We start from the raw sequence: 20,347 nt of genomic DNA on the forward strand, positions 1-20,347 counted from the left end.
GTGAACTTCTTGGACAACGCCTGGGCTTTAGGGCCATGGGGCGTTGGATCGTTTTTCTTTCATGCTTCTTTTTTCCCGATTGTTTTGTTTTCCCTTCAGGGTGGAAGCCTTTCGGTTCCAACATCTTAAGTAATTCGACCAAAGCCCCCAACGTCCTCGGTGAACCGGAGTCGCATAACTGCCGCCGCCCAACCCATTCGAGCTGATGCGCGAGGTGCTTTGGTTTGCTTCCTTTTTAGCTTTACCTTTAGCACTCGTCTTATCTTCAAGTGCCTTGCACTGTTTTTGTTTGCCCACCTCCCGTTTGCTACGGTGGCTCCAATCGATTCCGCTGATTGCGGTGCCCGGGTTAATTAGTATAGGAATTTATAGGACTTTAATTTGTTAAATCTGCGGTAATTTTTTTGTTCGGTTACCCCTCGCACTTTTGGCGTCATTTCTTCCCGTCCCGTTCAAGTACCTCAATTGTTGCACTCTGTTGTATCTCGTATGCTTCAGTAGATCCTTCCCCGATGTAATATTTTCATTCCCACCTTTTCGTAACAGTCTTTTTACTTTTTGCAGAATGAAATTTTCCAAATCAATACAACCTTTCTAAATAAAACGATATATTTAATAATCTACTGCAGCAGAATCCCATAAAAAATACATAAACCATTTCCAAACTAAAACTTCCAGCTTTTCCATTTTCATCTGAAGGTAGATTGATAATTCCTAGCCGCTTTCCATTTTCGGCTATCAAATACCATCGATATTCATCTGCGAATATTTTGGTGCCGGCACGGCTTCACCTTCAATGCCATATCGTCCCTTCCTACCCATTTTGTCCCCTTTCGGAGGTGGGTATAAATTGAAAAATAATATTTTGTCATATCGCTCGAAGAATTTATGGAAAAAAACGGCACCTGAAACGATTGGATAGGAAATAAATCCATTCCGTTCATACGAACACTATATCGACGACGGTATGAATCGATGATACATTTTTGTTTCATATCAAGTTTTGTGCACCAAAATCTTGGTATGGTTTGGAGTTTAATAATTGGAATAGCATGCAGTTCCCATGCCGTGAGATCGGTTTGTGGTTTTACATTTCATATCGAGCATATCCTTTTTATTTGATTGATTCGAAAAATATCAGGAGATATCAAATGAGAAATTTTTCTGATTTTAAATGTGAACAACAGAAAATCAGGTAAAAATAGCACTTTAGTTCAATCTCTTATTTTACCACTTTTTTTGTTGCGTCCTGTTCTCGTGTAGCGAACTAGACGGAGGCGTTTCCCATTGTATTTACATGATATGTCAACGCCTTGCCAATCATTTTCGTTAAACAAGTATTTAAATCAGTAGGCAGTGCTACTTACCTTGAATTGCTCGTGTCTTGTTTGTGAATAGATTGAAATGGCATCGTCTTGGTGGGACGACCTTTGACGTCGAATATTGTCATATGCCATAAAATGTACGAACGAATTTCTACCTGATCAAACCGAGATGGTTTAGTTCGTTGTAGGTTTTGAGCTAATATTTGAAGCAGCTGGAAATAAAAAAAAAACACCATAAAACATTGTTGTGTTTTATTATAACTGTGAGAGTCAGCTAAAACTTATTGCACAAATTAAAATGGCTTTAAAATCCTGTGAGACATACCTTACGTACGTCTGAAAGGACCCAGTATTGTTTGATTGGTGTTCGAAGAGTATTCTTGCAAGTTGCTCCTCCCTGGTAGACACTATTAGTTCATTTAACAGATACCCTAAGTGAAACCTGTGGGTACCTGTGCGTCCCCGTACCAGACGTCATCAGCGGACAGTCGTCGACACTGAGACATTTCTAATGGAGGGAATTTCCTACCGTTGGCACGTATTCAACGCAGGTCCACTGAACTAAACCTACCCGTCTACGATCTATAAAAGGTGGAACATTTTAGTATATCCACGCCATTCGCCATTTAGGTTGGGTTAAGCGAGAATCCAGTTCGAACCGTTTGAGTTGCAAAGCAGAACAGCACGATATGGATGACTTCGAGAGTGTGATCGACCTGCTGGAGTGTCCGTACAATTCCGCGCACAAGCTACTGGGCCACACGATGGCACGTCACATCAGCCGATGTCGTCGGGCGCACGGCATCCTGAAGCTCGTCCAGTGCCCGTTCAACCCGGAACATCACGTGCCCGAGCCGGAAATGACGCTGCACAAGCTGGAATGTGACGATCGGGAGGCGTTCGAGCAGTATAAGTTCTGCTTCACGACACTGATCTCCCCGAAAGGCACGAGATCTAGCCGACGCCAGACCGGCAGTCCTTCGGTACAGGTAACGCCATCCCGACGACACGCCAAGGATACGCTGGACGCATTGGATAGTACGCCCCGGAGTTACTCGGCAATGACCACTCGCCGTCGTACACTTGGAGTCGAACTACCGGCACCGCTACCCAGTGATCCATCGCCGCTGAACCACTCGTTCAACCGTGTCTATGACCTACGGACGACCTGCCGAAGCGCTCGGAAGGATAGCGTCTCGAGTGCGTCACCATCGGTGGAGAAAAAGCTCCCCATGGCCACCGTGGTTCCGCTGCGTAGTGAATCCATCACCACCAGGGAGGTCAAGCTGCCAACGGTGCTGGTGGGCGGGAAGCTGGAGAAGGAAAACGCCATCACGAAGCCACCGAGTGGACCGGCGAGATTCCGTACGCCCGTAAAGATTTCGCAGCGGAAGCTGAGCATCGACGACTTTCGGAAGCACTGGAAACAGGTCCACAATGAGCGCCGTGCACAGCTGCGCAGCCGTGATCGTAGTGCCCGTCGTAGCTGCTACACCTAGAACTAATTGCCACATTGTAGATAGGCCAAGAGATCAGCAGATCAGTTAGATTCGTAAGAAGAGGACAAAGAAACAGTCACTTACAGCCTCTAGGAACCAGCCGTCGTATGTTCCTTTCATTTCCACTCGATTGTGCCTAGGAAAGAAGGGGAATGACTGGGGTGGCGAGGTACAAGTGACAGGTGCCCACGAACCCCGGTGCGTCACATGATGGATGATACTACTGATATAACTTAATACATTTTAATCGCTACAAGTTAATTTCAATGAATTACCGTTTAAAAAATGATTTCACAGTCGGCAATTATACTGTCGTCAGGGCAGAAAGGAGGAGGTGGAGGGGGTCTTATAAAGTTGTACCCCGACTTTCTTTTCTTTTTACCCGTCCAAGCATCGGGCCGGCCATCATGGACCGGCGCTGGAAACTGGTAAGCTTAGAGAGGCTCGTGTGGCTTGAAGAAAGTCTCCGGTGATGCGCACACGGGCTGTCATTATCGATGGTGGATCGTTCGCTTCTTGATACTCCACCTTTAACCGACTTCATACGACCAGGCCGACCCGGCTGCCGGGGGACCGGATGCGCTTTCTATATTAGATCAACACCTTGGGAGGGTGTGGCGTGTCGTTGCGTTGTTTAATGGGAGAATAATGTATTGTAAAACGAGCGGCGACATCGTGTCGGAGGGACATTAGAGAACTTCCCGCGTCCCGCTGGAGGGTAGAGTGTTAATGAGAGTGTTCGATACGATACTGATTGTTGCACCCCGCCACGCTTCGGCAGTTGCAGTTTGATGTACCACCCCATAAATGACTCGCATAACCGATACCTAATCATCGGGATTATTTTATACGCGAAATTTATCGGTCTGAATAAAAAAGCCATAAAAATATAATTGGTCGGAAGATTGTATGGTCTTAACTCGTAAAGCTTAACTGGGAAAGCAATATCACAGGATAGACAAAGAGATAAGACATTGTTGTAGGATGTTCACAATTTTATTCCAAACAAGTAAATTCAAACAGAGATTAAATTACCCTAATTTTATCAAGCAACGGGCATTGTTTATTTTCGTACTTAGCATAGTAAATATTTTTAAAAACATTTATTATTGCATTTTTAACCTCAGTTGCTGAATGACCTCAGCATTACTAAAGATTTTCACGTGCTCTCGATAATGTATTGTAAAATTGATGTTGTTTTACACATCAATATCAATATCATTTGAGAATAATTCAATATTTGTTTTCAATTTACGTTTTCAATGTTTAAAAAAATCTACGATAATTTAGTCAAATACACTACACCATAAAAGCCAGCATAGAGTTGGGCAAAGCAGAAGCAAATGCCATTTTCTTAGTGAGTTAACTCCAGTTGTTTCATCTAATTTTAATTACAGTTGTTTCAGTTTACTTTTTTTCCACATGCGCATGGTTAGGAGGATTTGGATACTGAAGCCAAAATAAGTCCTCCGGTCTCTACACTGTAAAGGTATCCAAATGTGGATTAATGTGTAGGAACTGTACGTGAACGGAAAAATATGATATGATCATATTAAACAAACAGCAATATTGTTTTGTATTAGCTCATCCTTTTTACTTTTTTACTTAATGTAACAATATCAACCTACAACACAAAGTTGTCAATAAGAGAGGTAAATGCCAATAAAAATACTTACATAAATTATTTTTTTTTCGGGCCAAAGCTCGATCTATAGTGCGTAATTTATTCGCAAATAGTTGAAAACTTTTCTCGAGCAAGGCACCGGGCATTACAGCAGTCCCGTTTCACGAAAGAATTATTATTTTACCAAGCCGGTTTTGAGTTACAATGAAAATGATTAATTCTTTCAATTAGCGAAAATGTGTAAAATCAAACGGCGTCAATTAGCAACGCTATGTTTCTTTCCGCCTTGACGAAAAAAAAACCGAAAACCCCTCTGAGCCCCACCGGGCAACACATTGTGCCCCCGGTGGACAGGTTGTTGTGGCACTGCGCCGTTGGGTGGCGCTGCCGCATAACGGGGTTTCCTCTCGGCCGAAGGATTCGACTTCCGAGCGAGTCTTTCGGGTAGCCAGACCCGTTGAGGGATAATTTTGGAAGCAAAATTTAATTACCTCCCAGGGAAGCCTACCCAAAGTTTGTCGGCTTGCTGGCTGCTGGCGGCCAGTTGTACTAAAGGGCAGCCCGGCGAAAAGCAAAGCATCCAGAAGGTAAACGCCACCAACATTTAAAAAGTTTCGTGGCCTCTCCTTGGGGTTGCGGGGTTGGATGCAGTCAGGTTGTTCTCACTCATTCGCTCCTTTAATGTAGGCCGTATGTTTGCAGACACACATACACACACACACACATACGGGTGACATTTCTCAGAGCCCCCACGGTGGACGATAACGACTTTCTGGAAGCTTGAACACCCCATTCAATCGCAGCGTGAGTTAGCGTTTTGTTAATTTTAATCGAAATGAATCAGTGAAAACAGATTATCATCAACAAATATATTTATTATTTAAAAAAAAAAACAAGGCAATCTCACCGCGTGGGACCGAGCAGGATGTGTGTTAACTGTAAAGAGGACATTGCAGAACACGGGGTATGTTGGTGCCCCTCCCGGAGCTTCTTTTATTTTGACTTTTATTTGCTGTTTAATCGACTTTCGTGTGCATCGGATCCGAGTCGTATTTCACACGGGACCTGGTCGTTCATACTCAGCATGTGGTAAATGGGCTGTTGTTTGCTGAAATAAGAATGGCAATTGGCATTAAAACTACTTACTTTCGGCATCGCCCAGCCGCTCCTTCGGTAGCTAATGATTGTACTTAATTTAGGATCAAGTGGAACCTGTGTGTGGCGCCGGTTTTCGTCCTTTTTCAGGTACCTAAGCTAGTGAAAGTTTTTACTTAATGTGTTAAAGCAAATGCAAAATATTTCAATTTAAAATGTCTAAAGAAAATAAACACAATTTATTTTTATATTCCATTCGCATTATCCTGTCGTTTTGCTGTAAAATGTTCTCGTTACCATGTTATTTTATTGTAAATATATTTTAAATACTTTTACTAAGAAATTTTTCATTTCCCACTGTCTTCGATATCTTTCTCGATTTCTCGAACAAAAATAATAGCCAGTATTGAGGTACCCGCATGCACTTCGTTAAGGTACCGAAAGAATGACCGAATCTCGTACGCCAATCATTCAACCAAATATTGACCCGAACGCACCGGATCAAAACAGGTACCCGAATTGGTGGAAATGTCTTCCCCGAGATGCCACAAATGACCGGTACCGTCCGAGTGCGAATAAATATAACAGTTAAATTTAATCTTCCAACAAGCAACCTGGAATCCCCGGCAGGGCTCGTATAAAAATTCGTTTTGCTGTCGTTCGTTTCTTGTTCGTCTGTCCCATAATTCCGGGAGTATTCGATAACACGTGCAGTTATTTGTTTTTCAGCTACAAAAATCAGACCGTCAGCACAGCATCAATGTTGGTGTCGACAGTTGATTTCCGCCCATCTTCCTCTGACAGGACCAGGAAGTCACCGATTGTTCACAATGAAACCGGCGACCCGCCCGGAGCCATTTTGACACTTATCATGTTTGGAACAATATACAAAACGCACACACGAACCAACACTAGCAATTGGAAACATTATGGAGTCCCATGGCAGGTGGACCAGCGTTTCCTACTGCCATTTCGTAAGGTGCCGGATAAAAGTGTGGTGCAACCGTTTTTCATCGGTGCATTTCCATTTCCAGCGCAATTTTACGCCGCGCCGCAATCGGCACGATAAAAGTTTATTGACAAAAATTATACTCTACTCCTACCGGTCGGTTTCCTTGCGGGTGCGCGATCGTACCGAAAATGATTGCTACTTGCATTATCGAAAGAATGTACGAATGTAACTGCCAGTAGAGGACGGCGGGTCCCTTCAATTATCACCAGCATCGCAACGGCGACGATTTTCCGGACTTCAATCAGGGCAGCGACACTTCCACGGCCGGGTTGCCCAAAAATCATTCCCCAACCGAAGCAACGAACCCGCGGTTATGCACACTGACGGTGCGTCTCTTTTTGAGCGAACTAATTTATTTTACCCTCTTCGAAGGCTGCGATCGCCGATAGTGGCCAACTTTCGTTCGGCAGTTCGGTAAAGTCCCGTTGCCGGAGTTGAAGTATCCTTCCGCTCGAAAACATGGTAAAGGGAAAGACAAAAATCCATCCAACCCATATATTACGACTCCGGCGCAGGAAGGACTTCGATGGCAGGAATTTAAATGGATAAAGCGGATTCAGCAGGAAACATAAGTACTTGCCATTCCTTGCGGCAGGACATCTGTGACCTTAATTGTTTAAATGGTTTGGATGTGGCGGAATATGGGAAAATATCAGCTGCAACAATGCTGCAGCAGAACATTTTTCCGAACAAATAGTTTTGAAATTCCATTAGCTTTCGAAGCACCGTTTTGTCTCTTGTCTCCAATCCTTAAATACTTGCATACCGTAGTTTTAATGACGTTAGGCATCTGTTGAAATATCTTTTTTCGAAGAATTAGTTTTCTTTGATGTCATTCGCATAAACTCTATTATTGAAGGGTTAAATGTCATATCACTGGGATCAATTCTTTTAATATGGAACTTATTTTATTGGTTTAATTTTTGGTTAGCAATTCTAGGTTTTTTAACCAGATTATGTAGTTTAAGTAAGATTTTCGTTAGTTTACAATTTTAGATTTTAATAAGGTTTTAAAGACTATTGGAACCATTTATTGTGTTAAATGTTTTCTGTTAATTTTTGTTGCTTTCATAACTTCCACCATACGCTTGTCGAACTCACTTTAATATCTTCACTTTGCGGTTCATTTGCCCGCTGCGGCCACTCAACGGTGGATGACGAATGATTTGGAATATTTTTAAATAAATTATCAAACGTTATTAATCGTCCGTTCCAGTTCTTCCATCAACCCCCTGCGGGTACCTTCTCCGGCACGTACCGGAACATATATGAACAGGCCGGATGCATATAGGGACGCTGCCGATGCTGCTGCGCACCACGCACAGACAGACACACACACACGCATACACACACGTACAATAATTTATGAAGTCTGCAGTGTAGTGGGAAAAATTCGATCCGAAACGAAGCAAATCCGGCGGCATCATGTTTGTGGATCGAGTGACACAGACGTGTGGTGGTGTGGTGCGGTGTGAGCTATATGTTGTTGGTGATGAAAATTCACCCCAGCCTCCACCCATTGGAGTCGAGGGGGTATTCGCGCCTGACCATCTGGGGGGTTGAGGATGAGGAAGACAAATCCTTGTTGGCGTTTGCTTGGAGAAGAGTTGTTTGGAACAGAAGGATGGACCGGAAGGGGAGCACTGTGTTGATGAAACTGCATCAGTCATGATTGCAGCTACACCATGGAATCGCCAAGGGGAGAGGGGAAGAGTGGTACTGTCTGAAAGTAGAATTAATAACCTCACTTTATGCCCGCTGAACGATGCTCTGAATAACCGGGATCCATGCGTGGATTGATCTGTTTTGAACGGACATTGAGGAAGTGGTTCGAATTCGTCTCTCAGATGCGCGTCAAAATCAACACAGTGTTAGTTCGCTTCTCACTTCCAGACATAACGATATTTTCATTAACATCTGCCAGGAAGAAGAGGCGCATTGAAACTCCAAAGAAATATGTCTCAGCCTCCGGAGGAAATAGAGAAACCTCAGGTGAAAAGTGCGTTAGAAAAATGGGGGGTTATAGTAAAAAAAAAATAAACATCTGAAACAGTTTTTACCCGATCACCGACTTTTCGACCGCGAGTTGATTGATGTGGCGATCGGAAACGCCCGCGGTATGGAAACCGATTGCACAGCCTCTGACAAGAGCCACGCGTACAAAAACGAGATCCAACAGCTTGTTGAAGCCGCAGGACACAATATGAAAAAGCTCTGACTTAAGCTGCATCCGATGTAGATGATTAGCTTTATTTATTATCTCAAGCGCGTCCTGCTCAACCAGTTTTGTGTTTGCTTTACCGTCTGCTTTTACTTAAACGTCCACAGGAAAATTATTCTTTTCCAGTTATTTGTGCAAAAGTTATATTCTACTTAAAGGCTGATTTTTTCTGGTAATCCTTGCTCTCATTTGAAGTTATTAGAAAAGGTTCAGATAGGGATTTTTATTACTGAGAAAAGTGTGCAAAAACTGAAACCATTTCTTAATTGCCGATAATCTTAATTAACCAAAAATCTATATAAAACAGTTTTACTCATTTGCTTTGTTTCTAATTCCTTAAATTGGAAGAATATTTGGAAAATTCTACAGATTTACAGAACCAATTCCGTCGAACCATTAAGAAAAGACATGCCTTTTTCCCCGCCCAGTTGCCTGGTAGTTCCTGATAGCTGGTAGGCTAACTTGCCAACAAATTGGATACGATTGAAGCCTGCGGGGCCGACAAGAACGTCGCATGCAGCACGCACGGCCCAAATTATTTACCCGACCGGCTGGGCTGCGAACAGAGGATCGCACAACGGCCGCTCATCGGCAACACTTCACAACATTGTCGGGAAAATTGTACCGTTCCTTAATTTAATAAACCATTGCAAACGGCAGCGAAAGGCGTTTTACACTTTGTAGTTGTAGGTTGTTCTGTTGCGAACGCGCTTGGGGCCGCTTATTTCATGATATTTAAATTTTAAACTTCATAATATATGGATTTCAAAAAGAAGTCTGCATTGTGAAAGTTTAATTTTAAAACGCACCAAAAAGAGTTTGTATTTAAAGGTCTAAATGAAGTTAAGCACACTTTTACATAATTTAACAATTTAAAGCAAAAAAGAAAGCAACAATGAAATATCAGATTGTTTTTTGTAAATTATGTTGTAAAAGATCTTAAGAAAAACGATTAAGGTTTATCTTGGAAATGGCAAAAACTAGCAACAATTCGAATGTAATGTTGTTGATAAGACATTAAATTTAGTATTTTCATCTACCTTAAAATTTTCTTATATTTTATTCACACATTACATTTTCCGATAATGTTTAAGATTCTTATTCATTTTCTTGCTTTAATAATAATTTTTATTTTTTTTTATTTGTTTGCCTATTTCAAATATTGTTTGGCAGCTTCTTATGAATTACAGCAATTTCTCTTAACTTTGCCCTACAGTAAATGAGTTGAATCTTTTCACACATGTTTATCTCTCTCGTATACCGAAGGAAATTCTGTTCCTGAGAAATGTTCATCTTCCAACACCCTGCGACCCTCTCTGACCCATGGCTGATATTATTTTTCATTTTCCGCCAATGTTGTTTTTGGTGTGGAGTTTCCCTCCCGTTCGTTCATGGCCGGTTCGTCCACCCTCGGGACAGTTCGTTGGGTATGTGGGACAGTGTCGTTACGGGCCGCCAGTACACCCTGACCATCCGCCTGCAGGAGCTGTCTGTTTGTGTTCGATCACGCTTTTCCATTTCCCTTTGGTCGATTCGAATCTGCAGATCGGGAACGTGGTATCCGGGTGCCTCGTCGAACGCCGTACGGTGACAAAGAGCGCGCCATTTTTCCGCCCCACACATGCGCAAACGCATAGCAAGTACCAGACGAGCAGGAGAAGGTTTGGAAATAGCTTATTTTATGCGAAGGGTGAATCCACCAAGCCGTTGAGCTCGAAGGGAGGTTTGGCAATACGAATGGGGATCGGCTACCAACACGTTGCCTGTCGCATACATGGAATCGTGCTGTAGTTTCGAAACCGTTGGCACATGGTATGACTGCGCCATCGAGTTGTCCCCGTTGCCGCTCGGAAGAGTCGGAACTAAAATATTTGTTCTACATGTCGAAGGGAAAAAATAACAATTCGATATTTTTTCTACTCCCCCACCCGTCGGTCCTTTCCGTGAACTACGCGTTTCCCGCTCGACGAGGAACGCGTTGTATCATCCTCCATGCCGGTGAACATTGGGCCGAATCCGATCAGCCCATCGGATTTCATCCCCGCAACTCAGCTGGTTGCCCTGCTGCATATCCTCCCAGATTTTTCTCACCGTTTTTCCGCGCCCTCCACACAAAACTCCAGCTTCGCAAGAGTCGACGAAAGGACGACTGATAACTGGCAAACCTCGAACCAGAGCGGAAGCGGGCAGGGTTTCCCCGGATTTCCTTTCCCACCTCCCAACCATTTTCTTGTGGCCCCCGTATGTGCCGGGTGCGTTTGTTTTTCTTCCATTTCTGTGCCACGTTGATTCTAGCCGGCATGTCCCGTGCGGAGAGAAGTGCTTTTGTTGTTTTTTCTCCCGGAGTATGGGGTGGGGGTAATTTTTTTTACTCAAACGGGGACGCTAAAATCATCTTTCTTGCAGTTTCCTCCATTCGTAAGCTGGCACTGAATATGGTTGTACAGAGTGGAAAGGTGTAGCTGGGGTGAGGCAGGAAAACTGCGGTGTTCCATACCGAAGGATATCCTTTTTTCATGCGTTCGGCCCCAATTCGGCATCCCAATCCGCAGGGTTTCGTTTATTTTATGCCTCACCTTTTTTGTCCTTACCGTGAGTCCTTACCTCACTGGGATCCGTGGCAATCGGCGCCGGCAAATGTTGTTTTGTTTATTTTTGGTATCCTGTCCGAAGTTTATTTTATGTATTGTTGCCTGAACCGTTCTGGTCCGAGCGTGTTTTATAGAGAAATTCAATTGTTGTTTTGTTGTGTTTGACTCGTTTTAATGTAGTTTTAACAATTTACTATTGGCTTGCCATGCAAACAGGTCCGTAAACCACGTGGCATGGACTTGTTTCTCAAATGCTTGATTTATTGTTATTGTTTTATGCACCTCCATTAATTTTTCCAAGAATTTCAAATGAAATCACTTATTTTTAACTTCCGTATGAATAATTAACATAAATATAAAACACGGACGCAGAATAATTTCTATTGTTTGATTCATATTTTGACCATACATACCGATACCCAGTGTGAATTGTCTTTCTCGAAGGCAAATCACAACCATTAGGCACTCAGATAGGCTTTGTTTTGATTGATACTGTCAAATTTGCTAGAATTCGAAAACCAACGTGACGTATGATCAGGTTCAACAATGCAAACGACATCGTTTGAACGTTTGAAAATAATTTGTGCAATTATCCAGCGAGATTGTAGGTATTTTTTTAATCAAAAACAGTTCTGAACTTTAAGTTTGAATATCAAAACAATAATAAATGTGAGAACATAATTGAAATCTTTTATAAAATTGTGATTGTTTTACCTCACTTTAACAACTTTGGTCAGCGCAGAGGAAAATTGCAAAAACCAGTTGTTTTTGACAGTCGTTCAGAATCGATCGCAAAGAAAAACGCGTAGTACGCCAGGCGGAGAAAATGATTGCGTAAATTTTTAACTAGGCTTGCAAGTCCGTCGCGTCCACGCTTGAGAGCTTAAATATAGTGCATCGTTTAGTTTTCTAGTCGTGTCTAGTCCTTACTCCTTTGCAGTGATGTCGTATACCTTCAATCCACTCGGTCCTGGTGGACTACATCCAATGCGTAAGTTTGCCTGCGTATCGTCCATCATATGCAATTATGAAGCAAACTGACCCGCCCTGTTAATATTGCTTTTTTTATGAATCAACAAGTGTAGTATCCGATTTTGCAACGCTTTGCACCGTACTAATTGTTTGCTGTATTTTGCAGATCCTCTATTGTCGGCTGGCGGTGGGTTCCTCACTGCACAACAACTCGGTTCCCCCGCAGCCGCAGCTAATGCGGCACTGTTAGCTGGCATAAATAATAAACCGCTCGAGTTCAAAGTGAAATCCGCGCAAAATGGTTCTGGTTCTGCACCAATGGAGCTGGAAACGGTTGCCGAGCATGAAACGATCAAAGACGGTAACACGATTGCTTCGATGGAAAAGGCACGAGAAGAAAACCTGAACAAAAAGATGCTCGAAGAATTCAACAAACACCAGAACCAACTGCAGCAGCATGTGGCCGCCAACGGAGGGGAGCTGGTTTTCAATCAACTGCTCCCGCAGCAGCCACACGGTTTCATGATGATGCCTGGTGTGATGAACATGGTGGATGGCTCTTCGTTGATCAGCATGCAACCGTTTCCAATGATGGCACCGAACGCATCGGATTTATCGGGAGCGTTGAATAATAACACAGTCAATAATGTGCCACCAGGAGGTGCATCCGTGGCCACCAATGGTACCGGCTCTCCCGAGAAGCCAGCGTCGGCAAAGGAAGTAATCTACTGCAAAAACTGTACCTTATTTCCGCCGAATCCAAATGCGCCGCCACCAAAGACGATCGAGCGCCCGCCAGGCTGCCGGACGGTATTCGTCGGAGGTCTTCCCACCGGGATGACCGAGGAGGTGATGCGCGAAATTTTTGAACGCTGTGGCGAAATCACCACGCTGCGATTGTCGAAGAAAAACTTTTGCCACATCCGCTACGTCTACGAGGCGTCGGTCGATTCGGCCATCTATTTGTCCGGCTATCGGGTAAAAATTGGCAGTAATTTTAGCTATGGAAATCCGGAGGCCAAAGAACCGCCCATTTTTGGCGTACTGCACGTCGACTACGCGCAAGCCCGTGACGATCAGTACGAATACGAGTGCAAGCAGCGCAAGTTGCAGCGTGAAAAGCGACACCGGGAACGACTGGAGGAGGACCGGTTCCGGTCACTCTCACCCCAGCCCGTTGTGCATTACACCGAGCACGAAGCATCTTCGGTGGCGGAGCGGTTGAAAAACGATGAAACGTTCGCTAAAGCCGTCCAAACACTCGTCACGTGGCTAGAGCGTGGCGATTGCAGCAAGAAGAACTCGAACAATTTCTACTCAATGATTCAGAGCACCAACTCGCACGTGCGGCGGTTGCTGAGCGAGAAAGGGGTCTGTGACGAGGAGCTGAAGCGGGCCCGGGAGCAGTACCGGCGGCAAACGAAGACCATGCTAGCGCAGTGTAAGTACCAGTACGCTTTAAATGAGCCTATCGTGTATGATTTTGGCGTGCACCACCTTAAAATCCTCCTAGAAAATCGAATCTCTCTTGCCCTCTCTCTATCTTGTTGTCAAACGTTACAAACTGGCTATTTGCCATTATTACCGCTATTATACTAGTTATTACTTCTCATAGGAATTATGCCTTTCGTTGCGTTTCTTGTGAATTGTGTGCGTGTGTACTATTATTTTTATTTATTTTCTTTGATATTATTTTATTTTGGTTCTACTTGATGTGTTCCGCCATACCATTCGCACTTTTTTCTTGATACGAATGAATAGGTAAACTATTTGGGACAGAATAATAATAGCTTAGTAAGCATGTAACAGCAAAACACAAAATTGTAGATCTTCAGCGAAATCCTAAACAATGTTTGTTATATTAAGTAACAAGATACAAGATACAGATTGAGTTCAATCAATATAAGACACTTCGAAAGGCACTACGAACTAGATTTTGTTCTATGCTACACAGTTCACCCTCTTCCATCTTTCTCGCCCATTACTACCATCTCATTTTCTTTAACGTGTTAACACCATTTATCCGACTGAGGAAGAAGAGAAGCTTCCCATGTTTCACATTTCGCTGATAGTTTAGCAAACACAATCACGAGGGCCTATTATTTACCTATAAACGACAAGACTTATTTAAAATATCATATCCATGAACGAGTTTTCTCAACTACAATAATCCACCACCACCACGACCAACATCCGTCATAGCTAACGAAGGTACAGTACTTTTATGTCTCCATGTGGACATTGCCATAGTGGGAGCAAAAACTACGCTTACTCTTATCACGTAGGAAATCGGTCAGGTCACAGTCGATTGCGCAAAAATGCACAGAAGGATGGTACACCATTATACGAGCGTTTGGTTTGGCGATTGTTTCACTCTGTTGATCACTGTTGTGCTGGAAATAGATGATTTGATTCTTAATAGGAACCCTGCAAACGGATGACCCTCTTTGTCGTGGTCTGTTTTTCAACATAAAAGCTTCACTTGTAAATCCTGTTTAGCTTTCTCTGTATACTTTTTTTTCTTTCAATCTATTCCATCGATACACACTTTTTCTTACTCAAGTACCCTTATTTTTTAACGGAAAATATTTAAACAGTCCAAAGGCGCGGGTATATAAAACCGTGCCCAATCCTATAGTACACGTAATTTGCTTTCTTCGGACTGATTTAAGGTAGTATGTTGCGACACTGCATAAAAGGTGTATTGTATAATTTGTTTCAGTGTTGCTCATGGGGAATGTGGGTTAATGGGCTGATTAGTAAATTTAATACTAGGTTTCGTATCGTTCATATCAAATAATGCTCCTGCTCATTCCAATTTATCCATTTCCTTCTATGTTACGCTCCACTCGCATTCTCCACTCAAATTTTGTTCACATAATTTTGCATAAACAACATAGCACTTTTCAGTACGTATATACGTAATATAATTTGTCGATTTTATCATTGTTTAGGGTATTTGGATTTACGTCCACTGTAAATAGGATGAAATTAGAGAGTTAAGTAGATGTTTTGTTTCTTTGATGTGCTCCATCCGTACCTTGTTATTTCCTGGTAATTTATTGTTTCATGCTCCTGCTTAAACAACATAAAAATAATAATAAGTTCAATGTAAATCAACTCATTTGGTACAAACAATTTTATCTCACACCAAAGTTGCTATTCGACTTAATTGAACATTAGTCTAACACTCAACGTGTTCGTTTCGGTGATCCTCGAAGATATCCAACTGATTGTATTCACTGTGAAGTAATCTCTTCACCGATATCATCCAGCACCAGAAGCAATAGCACTTTACTAAATAGAAACAGTGAATCGAGTATCAAATGTGCCTATTCTCCCTTTCTCTGTTTCTCTGTCTTAACTATCTCCGTTCTTGTTTTTTTTTGCTCCAAATTCTACCAACCTTTGCCCCGCCACATGACAAATATCTCTCTATCATTGTTATTACTATTATTATTTTCCACTTCACTTCGATTCAGTCAGTCAGATTGAAAAAGTTTTCAATGCGGCCAGTCACAAGAAGGTTTGGGATCATTTTACTAAAGCCCAAAGAAAAAACATCGATGCGTGGAAGAAGCAGTCACTGGTATGTATCGAACGCTAGTATTTTGTTTCACTGGTTTTTACCTTTCCTCTGCTAAAAATCTTCCTCTTGTTGTCATGTTGCTGTTTTTATTCATCATGTTTTATGTTTATGAGTGTAGCGTACGTTTGTTTTCTTTTGTTTACTTATTGTTTGTAGTCAATTGAATTTGTTGCACGTTTGTTACTGTTGTTTAACATTTGCTGAGCTTTTTCTATATGTTATATGTTCGAAATCGTTTGTCGAACATGCAGTAGTTTATCAAATAGTTAACATTGCGATGTGACACCTTAGCAAATGTCTTAACTTGTGTAGTATATCAAATAATTGGTGTTTGATTTTATTACATGCAACAGCTTAATTTTCTTTCTGCACTTTTTTTCCTTTTTTATTTGGCATGCATAGGTATATGCACTTAAATCCCAATTAATTGGAAGTTCCTATCATCTCTTAGAAATATCTGTTTGAAAAGAATATTCTGTCTAAAATTATACTATTTTGCATTTTAAACCGTTGTTTCAGTTATATTTACGGCTTTTTAATTTATTTATATCAAAACGGCTTCGTTAACCATCTAATTCCATATATTAGACGTACTATCATATTCAAAATGCACTGGATAAGGAATTTGCCTCTCATCAAGTATCGCATTATCGTCCTTGAAGTTAGTTCTACATTATTCTCGTGTACGTGTGTTTGTGTGCGTGTGTGTGTAAATAAATGTATAATTGTACTGTAGACGCCTGTATAATTTGTTCCATCAAATACTCACTTTCGATCATACCGGCCCATAAAAAACAGCAAAGTTTATGGAATTTCTTTGGAACACATACATAGTGATGGCACGTAAGATAAATTGGTGGCATCTTCGGTTTACCAAATCACTGGAACAAACAGTAATACAGCCGGAACGGTAGTCGATAAAACTGCACCTCCGGAGTAATGATGACGATGAAGGCAAGTGCGCATTATCACATGGAACCGAAACGTTCGTAAAGTAAAAGTTTACACACCACATTCCCTTCCGTAATCGTTACTAGTAAATTCCAGTAGAGAACACTGCGAAGGTAAGTGGCGGTAATTCCAAAATCACAAATGGCGTGTAAATCACATCCAGCGCTTGGGTGAAACTCTAAAATGTTCGGCCATTGTTGCGTATGGCTATGGAGGTATAGTTCGAGCGTGTGTTCTAAATTCAAAAGACCACTTTTCTTCCACTACCGATTTCGGTAAGCAGGTGTTATTTGTTGCTGTAATAAAAAAAAACCGTAGGCTGCATCCTCTCCGAAAATTGCTTCAACAAAATAGAACTCTGCCGATAGCAGGTTTATTAAAAAAAAAAATGAAAGTCCCACCGTTATTTCAAAAGAGAAAACGATATACATTTCAACAAAAATGCATTACATATTTCCAAGTTCGTTACCTTTCCTCAGTTGCCTATAAGTTTCAATAAAACAACAAATTGAACTCGTCATGTTTATCTAACCTGATCCTTTACTCCTCCTTCTACTTCCCAATGATCTTCGGTGGGCTTCACGATTGCGGCGTAGGACATAAAGTGTGTCCAATTGGATGATTTTCCTGACGACGATGGGATGGATATGTCCGACGATGATCATTCCGTTTCCTCGCTACCGTTCAAAAAGTCTCGATGGGAGCATGAACACAAGGTAATTTTAAGCAATCAGGGTCAGAATAGTGGACTGATGTACTAACCCCATCCCCTTTCAGGATCATACAGGAGATTCCGAACGAAGTGGTGCCGATGGCACAGAATCCACTGTGGTGTCTCACGACGGTGAGCTGAAAATGAAAATTCTACACATCGAAGTGCTGCAGGAAACCATTCGCAACCTTCAGACGCAGCTGCTGGAGAACAAGGCGAAAGAGACAGAGCGCCAGAATCGCATCTGTGAGCTGGAGGACGAGCTGAAGGACGCAAATGTGAAGCAGCTTTTGTTGAAGACAAAAATTGCCACCTCCAAGGTGGCCGCTTCGAGTACCGCAAGTATCTCCTCTAGCAAGGGTGACTCGGAGGGGGAATCGGATTACGCGTGTACCAGTGCACCGGAAACCGGCGCCCCAACGGCAGCCGTGTGCAAAGCAACGTCCACGCGAGATGTCGGTAGTGGTGAATCGTTTCCACCACCGGTTGCATCTGAGTTGGGAGCGCCAAACGAGAAGGAGGTCAAGATGGTAGCTTTTGCCGCAACCTTTATGATGATACACCCACTCGGGGTTCCGCTTGATCAAGTTTGGGCGTACGTTGGAAGGTACGTGGCGGAATTGAAACCAAAGGAACTGGAAGACGCTTTCGCCCGCTACCCGCAACTTTTCAAACGATGTGTCCTAGCGCCGGGAATGGTTAGTGGGCCGGATAGCTCAGCGAGTGGCGGAAGCGTAGAACAAAACCAGGACCGTATTTCTAGTCCATGGTATCGATTCGTCGGCCATGAATCGAGCAATGTAAGGGATTGAAGTTTCTGGCACTTGTGAAGTGCAATCCCAGCAATAATGCTTTGTAATGGATTCTTAAAATAGTTCAAAGCGCAATACAATAATCTTAACGAATACAAAGCTATTATTTTGTAAGCTATACATACAAGTCAACGCACGATATCTTACACCAGAGGATAATCATACCGTTCGTACTTATAATCATTTGTTTTCAATCATGAAATGATTTACCATCATTATTCTAATTCAAAATTGTTATTTTTTGTTAAGTTCCTTTCCGGACTGGAAGCAAATGAATCTGTTACCCGTTATACTTGTTGTTACCTTTGGCACATTTTAATGATTTCGTTACCTTATACAATCAGTCACGAGCTAGAGAGGGTTGATAATAACTGTACGGTTGTTCTTTGCACAGAAAAAAAAATCTGCAACAAATCTTTCATCGTAGAGAAAATGTTTTAACAATTTTATACTCACCCAATGAATACTCATAAATCCTTATAACCAAACTTGCCGTGTTCTTACCGTACATGTCCAAGGACATGCGTAGCCAGCTCCTCTGTATTTACTGATATTGTCTTCCTCGTTCGAAAACATTTCTGTACGTGAGTGAATCAGAAAAGAAAACAAGCGAATCGATAGACTGGTGGGCGGATAAAGTATGGCAGGCAGCTTTTAAAATTATGACTATATGATATACATATATACGCATAAATGTTTCGATGACAGTTTTTGGGCAATGGCTCATTAGAGGAAACGTTTTTGATTGACGATACTCGGTTTCAATTGAATTTAATAAAAGATATAAAAATCAAATTCAAGCAAAGATACAGTAAGAAGGATGAATAAAGTGTTTAACAAAATGTCGAACATAAATAGGCAGAATAGGTAGCTCATGTTCACAGCGTTTGCATAAAATGTAATGGTTTTTAACTAGCAGAAACGAATATTTATTTCATCTTACATGTGCGCGCATGGGCGACGCACTTAGAGACCCTGAATTTCGGTTAAAGTTAAGCTGTAGTTGTTCCGTATTGTGACCAATGCAAATTATATATCGCTAGATTGAATTTATGTGCCGACAAGTACTCTTAAAGCCCGATTGTTCAGGCGATGTGTTACCAAGCTTTTCGATTTTTGCAATACTCCATAGAATAAGCAGTATTCGCAGCAGCTTGCCCTTAACCATTTTAAAGTTCACCAAAAAGAATTGCAAGTTTGTGACATTCATTTATTTATTAAAAAAAAGATAACTCTACGTACAAACATAGTTATCATGTTAATTCATGCGTAATCGCACGGTTTACGTAACCTTCGTTTTAATACACCTAGACAACTAATACTCATTTTAATGTTCTGCTAAGCAACTCAAGATTAACGTCACGTATGCGTTCTCCTATCGCAATCGTCATGGTAATTATTGATTTGTTACATAACAAAATAGTACTCGAACAACCATACGACGTACTTCATAGCACGGTAGCGAAAATACTTATAAAATCGTTTTATCCACTTTATTGTCAATTATCGTACCTACTAATAGAGGAAAACAAAGCAAAGTAAATATTATAAGTAATTACAAAAAAAAACACGAAAGCGATTCGCCCAGTGGAGGGCGAGACTGCTTTCTTAAGAGTGAGAACAAAATGAAACTGAAGCAAATCACAATAACACTTGACGACGAACTGATAAGCCAAGGACTGTAGACTGTTTTATAAAGTTGTCTTGGTAAAAAATTGAACAATTTCAAACCCTTCTAATTGATTGAACACTTGATTCAAAATAGCTACGCAAAAGGCTATGGCAAAAGCTAGAGAATAAACGTAAATAAACGCGATACTTTTAATTGTAATAAAAAAAAGCAAATACCAACAAACAGCAATTTCAATTGAAATATATGCCATTTGCATTGCAATCAGATACTGCACCATTGTAGCCTTTTGTCTGTAGTTTCTCCATTTACTA

At 41.8% G+C, this 20,347-nt stretch overlaps 1 protein-coding gene across 2 annotated transcripts; it reads left to right on the forward strand.

Moving 5' to 3' along the window:
- Positions 1-12,159: 12,159 nt before the first annotated feature.
- On the forward strand, positions 12,160-20,034 carry LOC131272436 (ecto-NOX disulfide-thiol exchanger 2). Of its 2 annotated transcripts, none has more exons than XM_058274161.1 (5): positions 12,160-12,358; positions 12,506-13,780; positions 15,822-15,928; positions 17,476-17,595; positions 17,657-20,034. In XM_058274161.1, exons 1-5 carry the CDS (start codon positions 12,310-12,312, stop codon positions 18,401-18,403), a joined length of 2,298 nt encoding a protein of 765 aa, XP_058130144.1. In that variant the 5' UTR covers positions 12,160-12,309; the 3' UTR covers positions 18,404-20,034. The 2 variants fall into 2 exon arrangements, with proteins under 2 accessions (XP_058130144.1, XP_058130145.1); XM_058274162.1 differs by having other exon boundaries at positions 17,485-17,595.
- Positions 20,035-20,347: the final 313 nt, after the last annotated feature.

This window comes from Anopheles coustani, chromosome 3 (genome assembly GCF_943734705.1).
Source record: "Anopheles coustani chromosome 3, idAnoCousDA_361_x.2, whole genome shotgun sequence".
In the NCBI taxonomy this organism is placed as follows: Eukaryota; Metazoa; Arthropoda; class Insecta; order Diptera; family Culicidae; genus Anopheles; species Anopheles coustani.

Coding starts and splice junctions, on each gene's coding strand:
- LOC131272436 (XM_058274161.1), top strand. CDS start 12,310: ATGTCGTATACCTTCAATCCACTCGGTCCTGGTGGACTACATCCAATG. Junction 12,359..12,505: donor TGGTGGACTACATCCAATGC/GTAAGTTTGCCT, acceptor TGTATTTTGCAG/ATCCTCTATTGTCGGCTGGC. Junction 13,781..15,821: donor GAAGACCATGCTAGCGCAGT/GTAAGTACCAGT, acceptor ACTTCGATTCAG/TCAGTCAGATTGAAAAAGTT.